Source organism: Centruroides sculpturatus, unplaced genomic scaffold (assembly GCF_000671375.1).
Source record: "Centruroides sculpturatus isolate CEXI.00-Female unplaced genomic scaffold, Cexi_2.0 scaffold393, whole genome shotgun sequence".
Lineage (NCBI taxonomy): Eukaryota > Metazoa > Arthropoda > Arachnida > Scorpiones > Buthidae > Centruroides > Centruroides sculpturatus.
Window position 1 is genome coordinate 262827 of NW_019384611.1, and position 14648 is coordinate 277474.

Sequence of the window (14648 nt, forward strand, 5' to 3'; positions counted from 1 at the left end):
AAAAAATTTTACTCGTCATAAAACGATAAATAGTTTGTCAAATTTTTATTCATAAAAATGCAGTTTCAACTGCTTTTTATTTTATAAAATCCGTCTTCTTGCGCCACCAGAGGGCCTTTTAAACAATAGGTAGTCTGTTAGCGTTGATCAGTAGTAGTCCAAATTCAATACGAACGTTTGTTTCTTAAAAATTTGATCACGATTTCAATACAGTATTTACTTTTAATATTACCGATATGTCATCGAAAAGAAAACGTGTTGTATTATCATTAAAAGACAAGTATTTGTTTCAATTATCCGGATTTTTCCTTATCCAAACTACCTTCATCCCCAATTAGTCCGGATAATCGAGGTTCTACTGTATTTTATTTAGAAAGTATATTTTTAAATTTAAAATGGATGGGAATTTATCTGAATGGAAAATATATAAGGAAAATATAAACATAATTCTACTGTAGTAGAATTTTTTATCAGATATTATGAACTACAAAATATGAACTAAAACTTAAAAAAGTCTTATATTTGATTATTATGTTTATTAAGAACATTAAAAAATTGCTCATATATGATGTGGCATCAAAAAGTTTCCAAACTGGCTGTATAAAAAGTGACAAACTAACCTGAAATTTTAGTGGCCACTATCCCCCTCAAAGTAACCAGTCCCATTGGGAGTTGATGCAATGGTCCCAGCAATTCTGTCATTGTTGGAACACCTGAAAGTCCTGTTTCTTCATGCTTTTCAGCACAATCCTTGTCTCTTCTGGAATCCCCTCAAATGTAACAAATCTTTGCCCTTTCAGGGTTTGTCTTCATTCTAAGAAAGCTGAAAAAGTCACAGATGGCCAAATCAGGGAAATAGGAAGAGTGAAGAATGGCACCTATGTTATTTTGGATCAAACACTGCTGCATTTTGATGGATGAGTAGGCTGTAGCACTATCATGATAGATCATTCAGTTCCAAGTGGTCCATAACTCTGGATGCTTGAGTCTTATATGATCCTGAAGATGCTTCGGCAGGCAATGTATTAGTCTGCATTGATTGATTATATTTGTGAAATGAATTCCCGCAAAAGAATTATTTTGTAGTCAACAAAAAATAAATACAGTAAAAGCTTGATATAAGGAACCAAAGAAATTGGTCCATTATAATGAAAGTTCATTTTATCATGATTACTCATTATTATGGACTCATCTGTTATATTAAAAAGTCAACTACTATGTGAGTAGAATGAAATTAGAACAAATTTCAATAAAAAACCCGAAGAAACTATCTGCAGTTCTCAGATATTTTCTCCAGGTCCAAATGTCAAATCAATGTGTTTTTACTGCATTCCAGAAGATCTGTTACTGTGAATATAAGGGAATTCTACTATATATAATATCAGCTTCTCCATTACTGTATATCAAAATTGTGGACAAAATTTTACTTGTAAATTATATATGCCAAATTTTTTTTTTATTAAACTTGTAAAAACAATACTTTTATTCATTATTATTATTTTATTCAAATATGAATTGTTTTAAGAAAAGACTTGTAATTTTTCTCTTGGTTTCCAAATGTCAGAAATTGCTTACTCAGACATTTCTTAACCAACTTCAGCTTGAGATTTTCCATCTTCAATCTGATGAACTAGATCTGTTTTCTGTGTTAAATCTAAAGCTTTTCATTTTCTTTTATGATCCATGGCTTTGCTTTATGCAACAAATTCAAGAATGGTCACTCATAGAGAAAATGAAACCAAAACTGAACGAAAGTAGTCAATCAGAAAACAAAACATAATGTGAAAATCTACACACACACACACAAAAAAGTTTTTAAAGTGAATTTTATATTATTTTTGTATTTATTTTTTTGCAAATAAAGTGCAGTCGAGTCTGCATAAGTTGACACCCCAAGGAGAAGTGGAAATGTGTTGTGTTATCTAACATGACAACTAAAATAAAGTTGAAAAAAACCACAAAACTACAATTAATACAGTAAAATACAGTAGTGCTTTATACAGTACATGCAAGTATCTCTCTGACCATCCATCACTGGACTAAAGTTGGTTTCTATTCCAAGTACCTCAGCGATTTTCATTGCTTTTTGTTTCAGTATTGGCCCCAAAACAGGAAGATTTGATGGACAAATTTGCTTTAACCAACGTACTAGAGCATCTTTGACATCTTTGTATGGCGACTTTCTCTGGCATTTTCAAGACAGCTGCAATGAAGACCCAAGAAAAAATTTCTTAATTTTTTTTTTGGTTTTCTTCAGAATTCTCACCAATGTTGTTCTTGGAAGGTTTTCTTGTTTTACAAATTCAGATACAAGTTTGTATTTTTCCTTCAGTGTAAGCGTTGTTAGGTTTTGGATACTCATTTCTAACAGAAATGTTAAACACTTGCTGCAAATAATGCATGAATGAAAGATGAAAAAAATGCAAAATCAGATTCTGTTGTGACATTAAGCTGTGTGGTGTGAACTCATTTTTTCAGGAGGGAAGTCGATTTATCAGACATCTAAATGAGTGTGGGACAGAAAAAGTATGTCAATTTATCCAGCAGTGATGAGTTAAACGGTCGAATAAACCAGAGTTTTTTTTAACATTAATGCCTATGTAAGTAAGCAGGGACCACAGAAAACTGACTACTTAACTGACCGTGTCTAATTATACCTATGATAACTAGAGTTTCTCAAATGGGATCCTGGTTGTTTTTTTAACCCAGGAAAATTTTCTCATCCCGAGAAATCCTGCAAATTTCTTAAAAGTTCACTTTTTTCTTATTTTGTGTTAAGGTTGAGGAAATTTTGGAAATAGAAAGTATAATTAACTCATTCACTGTCAGAATACATTTGTATTTATTAATTTTAAACCTACCTATTAGTTTTTTAAATTTTTGCTAGTTATGGCATATCACAAATGGTCAATAATTGACACACAGCTTATTTGTGGCAGGACTCTGAAAATTCTTTACTTGTCAGAACCTATAATATCTGGAATAATTGCATTTATGCTGTCTTAATTTTTAACCATGCCCAGTAGCTTCAATAACTGAGTAACTCCAGTTGTGCAAATTGGGCAAGGATACAAACGAGTATGAAGTCTGCAAGTATGAAGTTTTTCTTCATAAACCTGATTATTACAATCTCGAAAACAAACTAGAAATCTTCCAGGCTATGGGTGAAAAAACACATAACATCTGTCTTCTCTTAAATGAATTAAACATGATTCCACTCACATCAATTTAATCAGAAAGAGCATTCTCAGTAGCTGGACTTTCCATTACTAAAATAAGAACCAGATTGAGTGATCGGAGTATTGACCATCTTTGCTTTTTAAAATCTTAACGTAAAATATTATTGTAAATTTTTATATTTTTATTTAAAAAATGAAAATTACTTTCTAACTTAGAAGTTTGATCTAAGTTCATTTTTTCCTTTAAATTTCCAACTCAATTTAAAGGCATTTTTGTTGATAGCATTTAATAAATTTTTTCTATTTGTGAAAATTTCTACGTTATTTAAAGGTAATTTTTAATATATATCTTACACAGCATTATTAATATGATTTTGGAGGTTGCAGAATGTATTAAATTACTTTAAAAAAATGAAAAATAATTATATCATTTGATTTTAAGATATTTTGTATACCTTAAAAATAATTAATTCTATTCCGGGATTTCCCGGGATCCTGGGAAACAGTTCACTTTTATCCCAGAATCCCGGGACAAGCAAAAGGCCAGGAAATGAGAAACCCTAATGATTTATGCGGGGCTCGACTAAATAAAACAACCAATTATTTTATTGTGACATTGTCACAATGCCAGGTTGCAATTTTTAATCATATTTTTAAATTTATTTAATTTAAAATATATGCTTTTTACCTTCAAATTAGCAGTGGCTTGATCCTGTAGATCATACTTTTCCTTCAACAATGGAATTGTGCTGGTCATCTATCTAACTCCTTTCAGGGGAAAAGTTTTGAATTGAAATAACAAAACTTCCAGTTTGTGTCAGAAGTTCATATATAGTTAATCGGGGTCTCCTGCCACTAAGGTTTCCATATCTGGCCTTGTCTCTCATATATCTATCTCCGTTCTCAAGATTAAGGAAAGACGGACAACAATGGGAATTTATAGGTCTACTTGTTTCAAATTGCAGCTCAATGATGACTATGATGAAAGAAGACAGTGACTAAAAAGTCTGTAATAATGGAAGGACAGTGGTCTGTGGACCTGAAAAATAGTCTCCATATTAGCAGGAGTTTATTATAAAGGAATCTGTTACAGTGAACAAGTTTTATAATTTTCCTTTACTTTGGCCAGACCAACATCAGCCATCTGCAATATCAAGCTTTTACTGCATTAACATCACATTGCTTCTGACTTGCTACATTTTCTTGGGAAGGGAGATGATGGGCTTTTCCATTGTGAGGTTCTGAGTCATAAACCCAGTTTGCACCCACCAGTAATTATATGTTTCAGAAAGTCATTGTCAGCAGTCATAGTAGCACAGAATTAATAAGCAAACTTTCTTGATATTTTTGAGAGTTACACTTGTCAAAAGGCATCCTGTATGTTCATTGTCTTCAAACATTTCTTGGCAGTATTTGAAACATCCAAGCCATTCATAAATTTGTATTTTGCCTAAAACAGTCACTAAATGCTTGCAGAAGCAATTTTTTTGTTTCTTCCAATTTTGACACAGAATTTGATTCATAAATGTTGTTCAAGTTTCTCATTCATTCTTGGTGGCAAGAAAGTCATGCAATACATAGTAAACAAAGAAACACCATGGAATCATGTTCACTTGATACACTGTTGTACTGTGTTCTATTCCAGTATATGTTGCCAGTTCAGAAATGTTTTGACACTACCTTGTATAACATATTGGAATTAAACAATGAATTTACACGTTAATATATAAAAACATTTGGTATCAAAATTTTTTAAATCATATTTAATATTTTCAAAAAAGTCATTTTCAAAATGTTCACAAATATTGTCAAAACAAACATGCCTTAAGAACAGAACAAAAAAAAAAAAAAATATTTAGAATTAAAATAGCTTCTCAATAAATCTTCATAGTAACAGTTTAACTAAAGTTTAATTTTGATATATAACAATAGAGAAATCTCACTCTATGTTATCAAAAGTCTAACAGTTTAAAACATCAACAAAATTAAATTTCAGATTAAAACCGACCCTTAAGATTGACTTCCATCGCTAACTTATTGATATCGATATTTATAGCATTTATCAATAGAAGATTGATATTTTTCATTTATTAATTTTACAACTTTCCACAATCAATAAAATTACTTGACATATTATAATTTATTTATTTAACTACAATTAAAGATATAATGTTAAAAATTTATACAATTTACAAATATTAATTAAAATATTTTTGTTAAATATACTTGAAAAATAAAATAATTCTTAAGTCCCTTAATTAAATTTAACCATTCTTTAAAATCAGTATTATAAAATCGACCATCTAGCAATAGATTTATTAATAATTCCCTTTAAATTGAGAATAATTATAATAATAATAATAATTCATTTAAAACATTATCCAGTATTACATTTATGCTAAATATAAATAAAAGATCATAATGTAATATTTAATTTTTACAGAGTATAATATAAAATCTATCAAAATTTATGAAAAAAATATGTATGTATGTATATATATTAAATACGAAGCAAATATGGAAAAAGACAGAGTTATGTAACGCGTTATTCAAATCTTAATTATAAACAAACTGAATAATTTCGATTGGTCTTGATCAATCAAGGAAAATCGTGTAGATAAATATGATTTTCTAATCGAATATTTGACAAAGAAAGTAATGATAGAAAAATGAGTTCGTTGTCCTAAAAGCAACCGTCGATGACGCATACGGGACGCTTTTCAGTACAATTATTGATTTTCAAGTCGATATTTGTTCCTCTTCCTGAGATCTCTGCAAATCATAAAAACATCAAAAAGATGGAACTTGACAGATCAAACGAAAGCGATAATCCTGCCAAAATCGATCGTAACAAACATCATAACAACACAACGAAACTAATCTACTTTCGACGTATCCGATTCTGTACCCTTCACTAACCAACTATATCCCGTCTCACCTCTTCAATCGATCGACCGATTCCCAGTTTACTTTCAACGTTTCCGTTGATGCCGCCATCTTCTCTTTCTCTTTAATCTGACTTTTATCAACGCGCATGCTCACTTCCTTAACGTAGTCGGTTCTGCGCATGCTTGGCGGTTTATTCGAAAATCAAAAGTTCGAAGGATTTTCTTCTTATTAGTTGAGTTCGTTGCGACGATTTTTAAAATATTTTATTTAGGGAGTAAGTTTTTAAATTTAAAATGGAGGAGAATTTGTCCGAATGGGAAATGTGTAAAGAAAATATTCGGCCTTTGAAACAAGGAAGGAAGATTGATTCGTTGAAATCTGCATTATGTCCGACAGACGATTACAAAAAGTCAAAAAGACAGTTGAGTTCTTTTTATTTTATTTTCTGCATTTTATTTAAAATTGATACGAATTTTATCAATAAACATTCAAATATTAATTAATACGAATTATATTTATCAATTATGATATGTAACTACTTTTGTTTTTAATTCGAAAAATCAAGGAGATAGTATGGCCTGTTTTAAAATTTTTTATACAAAAGGCCTGTTTACTGAATGTGCATGCTGCATGTGTAATTCTGCCATTTCGTGATTTTTATTATTCATTTAAACTGCTACAAAAAATATAAAATAAATAAATTTTTAATTTTCTCCCTATTCTTAATTATATGATTTGGTATTGATAAAAGGGAGATACATTTGATTTAATTTTTTTCTACTGAAAAGTTTATATAGTAATAACATTAAAATATTAAATATATTATAACTACNAAGATATTTTGTATACCTTAAAAATAATTAATTCTATTCCGGGATTTCCCGGGATCCTGGGAAACAGTTCACTTTTATCCCAGAATCCCGGGACAAGCAAAAGGCCAGGAAATGAGAAACCCTAATGATTTATGCGGGGCTCGACTAAATAAAACAACCAATTATTTTATTGTGACATTGTCACAATGCCAGGTTGCAATTTTTAATCATATTTTTAAATTTATTTAATTTAAAATATATGCTTTTTACCTTCAAATTAGCAGTGGCTTGATCCTGTAGATCATACTTTTCCTTCAACAATGGAATTGTGCTGGTCATCTATCTAACTCCTTTCAGGGGAAAAGTTTTGAATTGAAATAACAAAACTTCCAGTTTGTGTCAGAAGTTCATATATAGTTAATCGGGGTCTCCTGCCACTAAGGTTTCCATATCTGGCCTTGTCTCTCATATATCTATCTCCGTTCTCAAGATTAAGGAAAGACGGACAACAATGGGAATTTATAGGTCTACTTGTTTCAAATTGCAGCTCAATGATGACTATGATGAAAGAAGACAGTGACTAAAAAGTCTGTAATAATGGAAGGACAGTGGTCTGTGGACCTGAAAAATAGTCTCCATATTAGCAGGAGTTTATTATAAAGGAATCTGTTACAGTGAACAAGTTTTATAATTTTCCTTTACTTTGGCCAGACCAACATCAGCCATCTGCAATATCAAGCTTTTACTGCATTAACATCACATTGCTTCTGACTTGCTACATTTTCTTGGGAAGGGAGATGATGGGCTTTTCCATTGTGAGGTTCTGAGTCATAAACCCAGTTTGCACCCACCAGTAATTATATGTTTCAGAAAGTCATTGTCAGCAGTCATAGTAGCACAGAATTAATAAGCAAACTTTCTTGATATTTTTGAGAGTTACACTTGTCAAAAGGCATCCTGTATGTTCATTGTCTTCAAACATTTCTTGGCAGTATTTGAAACATCCAAGCCATTCATAAATTTGTATTTTGCCTAAAACAGTCACTAAATGCTTGCAGAAGCAATTTTTTTGTTTCTTCCAATTTTGACACAGAATTTGATTCATAAATGTTGTTCAAGTTTCTCATTCATTCTTGGTGGCAAGAAAGTCATGCAATACATAGTAAACAAAGAAACACCATGGAATCATGTTCACTTGATACACTGTTGTACTGTGTTCTATTCCAGTATATGTTGCCAGTTCAGAAATGTTTTGACACTACCTTGTATAACATATTGGAATTAAACAATGAATTTACACGTTAATATATAAAAACATTTGGTATCAAAATTTTTTAAATCATATTTAATATTTTCAAAAAAGTCATTTTCAAAATGTTCACAAATATTGTCAAAACAAACATGCCTTAAGAACAGAACAAAAAAAAAAAAAAATATTTAGAATTAAAATAGCTTCTCAATAAATCTTCATAGTAACAGTTTAACTAAAGTTTAATTTTGATATATAACAATAGAGAAATCTCACTCTATGTTATCAAAAGTCTAACAGTTTAAAACATCAACAAAATTAAATTTCAGATTAAAACCGACCCTTAAGATTGACTTCCATCGCTAACTTATTGATATCGATATTTATAGCATTTATCAATAGAAGATTGATATTTTTCATTTATTAATTTTACAACTTTCCACAATCAATAAAATTACTTGACATATTATAATTTATTTATTTAACTACAATTAAAGATATAATGTTAAAAATTTATACAATTTACAAATATTAATTAAAATATTTTTGTTAAATATACTTGAAAAATAAAATAATTCTTAAGTCCCTTAATTAAATTTAACCATTCTTTAAAATCAGTATTATAAAATCGACCATCTAGCAATAGATTTATTAATAATTCCCTTTAAATTGAGAATAATTATAATAATAATAATAATTCATTTAAAACATTATCCAGTATTACATTTATGCTAAATATAAATAAAAGATCATAATGTAATATTTAATTTTTACAGAGTATAATATAAAATCTATCAAAATTTATGAAAAAAATATGTATGTATGTATATATATTAAATACGAAGCAAATATGGAAAAAGACAGAGTTATGTAACGCGTTATTCAAATCTTAATTATAAACAAACTGAATAATTTCGATTGGTCTTGATCAATCAAGGAAAATCGTGTAGATAAATATGATTTTCTAATCGAATATTTGACAAAGAAAGTAATGATAGAAAAATGAGTTCGTTGTCCTAAAAGCAACCGTCGATGACGCATACGGGACGCTTTTCAGTACAATTATTGATTTTCAAGTCGATATTTGTTCCTCTTCCTGAGATCTCTGCAAATCATAAAAACATCAAAAAGATGGAACTTGACAGATCAAACGAAAGCGATAATCCTGCCAAAATCGATCGTAACAAACATCATAACAACACAACGAAACTAATCTACTTTCGACGTATCCGATTCTGTACCCTTCACTAACCAACTATATCCCGTCTCACCTCTTCAATCGATCGACCGATTCCCAGTTTACTTTCAACGTTTCCGTTGATGCCGCCATCTTCTCTTTCTCTTTAATCTGACTTTTATCAACGCGCATGCTCACTTCCTTAACGTAGTCGGTTCTGCGCATGCTTGGCGGTTTATTCGAAAATCAAAAGTTCGAAGGATTTTCTTCTTATTAGTTGAGTTCGTTGCGACGATTTTTAAAATATTTTATTTAGGGAGTAAGTTTTTAAATTTAAAATGGAGGAGAATTTGTCCGAATGGGAAATGTGTAAAGAAAATATTCGGCCTTTGAAACAAGGAAGGAAGATTGATTCGTTGAAATCTGCATTATGTCCGACAGACGATTACAAAAAGTCAAAAAGACAGTTGAGTTCTTTTTATTTTATTTTCTGCATTTTATTTAAAATTGATACGAATTTTATCAATAAACATTCAAATATTAATTAATACGAATTATATTTATCAATTATGATATGTAACTACTTTTGTTTTTAATTCGAAAAATCAAGGAGATAGTATGGCCTGTTTTAAAATTTTTTATACAAAAGGCCTGTTTACTGAATGTGCATGCTGCATGTGTAATTCTGCCATTTCGTGATTTTTATTATTCATTTAAACTGCTACAAAAAATATAAAATAAATAAATTTTTAATTTTCTCCCTATTCTTAATTATATGATTTGGTATTGATAAAAGGGAGATACATTTGATTTAATTTTTTTCTACTGAAAAGTTTATATAGTAATAACATTAAAATATTAAATATATTATAACTACAGTGACCATATTTTTTTGGGGAAAATAAAGGACATATCGATGAAAATCAAAAATTAACCTTATAAAATTCATAAGTTTATAACATTTATTACGAAAATAGTAGCATACAACAATGCATACATTAAAATTTTAAACAATCTGAATTATTACACATACACACATTGTAAAAATTTAAACAACATTAATTTTGATATTTTTCAGTAGAATTAATTTTTTTATATAGCACCGTTTTACGCTTTAAAGTCATAAAATTTCATACAGTTCATTTGAAAGTTGTATTTGATGGAAATACATGCTTCTAATGTGCTTACTTTTAAATCAGTTTTTTTCATTTGTTCACATATTATTCACCAATGAAAATATTCGTTCAACGGGGGCATTAGATCCAGGGAGACAAAGAAAATTCTACGATTTTACAAATGTTTTTGAAAACAATTTCTTTTGCTGTAAAATGTTCAAAAATCTCAATCCACCTTTGATGGCAGGGCTGGTTATTCTGTCACCATTCGTCGATCTTTTCGTTTGTGACATATTTTTTTACACATGAAACTTCATCAAATAATTCACCGTCGAGTATATTTACGGACCAATGATTCGAAATAAAGATATAGCTTTCCTCTACTTTCGCCCACAAAGGGATTTCGCATAATGTGACCCATTCAAACACCTCTATTTCAATAAAAAACATGTCCCAATTATTTAGATAATCTATGCACGTTTGATAAAATGTGTACACAGCATCATTGAATTTTTTGGCTTGTATATTTTCTGATTTTTCTAATGCTAAAACCACTTTTCTAATAACAATAGGAAGAAACCCCTCATTTTTTCTTTCAACTAACTTCAGCTTTAATTAACAAGTGTATCATCCATCAACTAGAGAGTTAAAAAACTATCACAAAAATCCCCATAAGAGTGTCCACCCCCTGGTACTGTCAGTGGGCCGTTTGGTTGGCGACACACTGCACTACTGCGCTCTATGTAGCAATGCAACACTGGTCGTGATGGCGTATACAAAACTAACTTGTTCAATATATTATTAAAAAAATTTTTTTTAAACTTTGTGTCAACTTTACAAAATAAAGGACAAAATGCCTATTTTAGAAAATAAATAAAGTTAAAGGACAGAGCAGTGAAATAAAGGACTGTCCTCTTAAATAAAGGACGTATGGTCACTGTAATTATAACCTAAATTACTTTATTGTTACTCAAAAATTCAAAACTGAAGGTATAAAACTTGACTTGTATTAATAAATACATTATTAATTAATACCCAGCTAGATGCTTCTTAATTTCCACAACACACTGAGGATATTTTGTTGTTTAGATTAAAATTGCTCATTATTCCAAAGATTTTTATATTTTAAATATGTTCTAAACCAGGGTGGTTCAACCTTTTTTCCTAAAGGGTTCCACACATGTTAAGAAAATCCTTTGAGGAATAATTGCGCAGGCCTGGCCTTGAGGAATTCTGTTAGTGTGTGGGGGAAAAACTATACAGTTTCGGGGGCCTAAACAGCCTAAGAAGAGGAGGTAGGCTAGATTGGAGAAGAAAACAATAAAGCTTGAGCTTCAAAACTGAGTGGAACAAGATCAAGATCATAGTCACTGAAGGTTAATGGAAATTGAGTCAATTCTCACCAAAAGGCAGAGATTAGAACTTTTCCCATTGGGAAAAGAGGAAAAAGAATGATTAATGGTACAGTCAACAGGATCAGCAAAACATCATTTCAGCTTAATGGGCAGCAATGATGTGCACCAGATCTGCAAATCAAGAATAACAGTGACATGTAATATACATAGTTATGAATGCATTGACCACAGGAGCAATAATCTTGCCTCACCTGGAAAACTTTATGGCCCTCAAAGCCAATCTGACTGATTTTGGAACCAATACTGCTAAAGTACTAGGTGTAGAATTGGTGAGGATGACCCCAGATGAGAAATTGGATGATTATTGAAGGCTTAGAGCAGGGGTCGCAAACTGGTGGGCTGGATACAGCATGTTAAGGCTTCATATTCTGTTCACAGCCTTGATGATTTCTTCTAAAAATCAATGTTTCTAACATCTTGCAGGTATTAAAACACAAAAAATTCAAACTTCAAACTGTTTATGTAAGTCTTATTAAAGGTCTAGTAACAAAAGGGCCTTTGTTAGAGCTTGTTTTTTTTTTTCAAAGTTTACAGTATGTTTTGGTTTACAAAATAATAATGAATATGACCCATCTGATATACAATTATTTGACTGGCTTTTTGCTTTGTTTGAGTTTGTAATCCCAGGTTTATAGGAAAAGATATGATTCATTTCTCAAACAAGCATGGAACAACAAGAAGGGAGGAATGAGTTCTGTTTGTGAAGAGGATTAATGGCTAGACAAGATTAGCTTTGTCGTTTAGAAATGATCTTTACCACATTACATAAATATGTGATGACAATGAGTCTGGATAAGTGTCAATATGCTAAGGATGTGGTTTGATATTTAGAGTTGCCTGATTGAGACCAGCATACATTTTCCTGATCCCAACAGAATTAAGACAATCCAGCAAATGTCACTGCTGAAAACTAAAAAATTTTTGGGATTAAGTGGGTATTATGGAAAGTATTTCCACAATATGCTTAGGTCCACATCTAAGCATATTGTGTAATCTCTGAGCTGATCTCTCATAAGGCCACTGCTGAGGTACCTTGGATGGACAGAACATAGTCTACCTCTGATCATCTCAAACAGTTGCTAGGGAATGCTTTACTCCTTTGGACTCTGGAACCAGATCTACCTTTCTTCCTTTGCACAGATACCTCAAAAGTGGCCATTGGGACCTATTTGGCCCTGATTAACTGCAAGGGAGAGAGAAGGCTGACCACTTTCTTAAATTCAAGGTAGCTGAACTAACTTGGGCCATAATTGAGGAGGTAGCCCATGCTATTATTTGGGCTTTGACAAAATTTGAGTTGTGGATATTGAGGAGTTACTGTGATACTGATCATTATCTACTGCAGGGATTTCCAAACTTGTGTTCTGTGGAACCCTAAGGTTCTGCCAATAAAATTTGGGGTTGCACAATAAAATCCATTGAGTTTAGTGATGTATGAATGTTCCAATGTATATTTGGGATGGTAGTCTCAGATCGAGTTCTCTTATAACATCCTGTACACCTGCTATAGTTATAACTATATAAACAGTGGGGACTGATTTATTGGTAACGGAATGAACTAAAATCATGATATAATGTCTGACAAGATAATGAAAACCATAAAAACAGTAAAATTTAACCTAAAGCTAGAAAATCACTTAAAAAATAACTTTAAAATGGCCCAACATATAAATAGTAATACAAATGACAAATTAAAGCATATTTAAAAATGTTAAATATGCTTTAATTTGTCATTATCTGCAACTCAAGCCTATTGAATCTAATGATGAGAGTGGTCAATCAGATGCCCAATTATGGCATGAATATGGTCCATCTGATATGACTAGTGACAAGACACTCATGTCAGACAAGCCCTATTAGTCCAACAGAATCTATTGGGTCAAAATTTCCATGCAAAACCAATAGGCTCTATTCAACCAATATTTTAAGTTATTGTGAAATACTTTGTATATATATTCAGATAAATATATTCTATTTTCTTTGCATTTTATCACATTTTAGTTGAAACTGTAGTGCATTCAACTAATCTAAGTTCTGCTTAGTTTGAACTAGGGTTTCTCATTTCCCGGGAAATTTGCCTCCAGCGGAATTACGGGAAAAATAAGTTCTTTTTCTGGGATCCTGGGAAATTCCGGGATGAGATAGTAAAATAGAATTTTATATTACTGTATGGTCTTTTTTGATCATACAGGTGTGATGTTTCGTTTGAGGGCAATATATTATTGCAGACAGGAAACATATAAAACGAGTAAAAATACAAAATTTTTTTTATTCATCAAACACAGGTTCTTTAAAATGATTCCAACTTACAGACTATTGGGTTCGTATACATACAATAATCGTCTACACAAACAAGCCTCTATTGTGGCAACCGACACATGACTTATAGCTAAACTTAACCTACTTACAAACTAAGGAAGGAGAAATAAAATATAGATAGGGATAGTAGTAGAATAAAGGAGAAAATACCCGGGAGTTTTCTGCCACGTGGTCTCGGATGATTCACCGTCTTGAAATTCTTAATGACTGCAGACCTTATTTTCTTTCCTCTTATGAACGTCTACGTTTTCTGAAGTTGTCTTGTGGTCTTCCCGCTTGCCGTTACTTGAACATGGGGGAACTCGATTTCTTTAGCAATTGCCCTACGTTCCTCTATAATTCAGCCGTCTTACAAGGTTCCGATACCTCTGATCTCTCACTATGCGATCAGGGTATGATCCTCCTTCGGTTTTCTATCGCAAGGTTTCTTACTTCTTGCTCGACCCCTCGGTCAGGACCACACTCGTTTTCGTCCTCTCTCGACGAAATCGCA

The 14648-nt window shown here is 31.2% G+C and overlaps 2 protein-coding genes across 7 annotated transcripts in view; one reads left to right on the forward strand and one right to left on the reverse strand.

Annotated features, from left to right (window-relative positions):
- Positions 1-6263, reverse strand: part of LOC111625251 (zinc finger protein ubi-d4-like) — a 53504-nt gene extending 47241 nt beyond the window's left edge. For 5 of the 6 annotated variants that reach the window (XR_002756698.1, XR_002756697.1, XM_023368348.1 and 2 more), the window contains exon 1: positions 6118-6263. Coding sequence is in view for 3 of the 6 variants with exons in the window: in XM_023368348.1 (XP_023224116.1) it covers positions 6118-6248 (131 nt within the window). In the remaining 3 variants the exon portion in view is untranslated. Of the gene's footprint in view, positions 1-620; positions 1489-6117 lie in introns of those variants that run through there. The other variant, XM_023368351.1, reaches the window with a different exon arrangement.
- A 3235-nt stretch (positions 6264-9498) lies between these two features.
- LOC111625258 (mitotic checkpoint serine/threonine-protein kinase BUB1 beta-like) overlaps positions 9499-14648 on the forward strand; it is a 77804-nt gene continuing 72654 nt past the window's right edge. Inside the window, exon 1 of the mRNA XM_023368362.1 lies at positions 9499-9772. Within this exon, the coding sequence (XP_023224130.1) occupies positions 9645-9772 (128 nt within the window). The 5' untranslated portion in view covers positions 9499-9644. The remainder of the gene's footprint in view (positions 9773-14648) is intronic.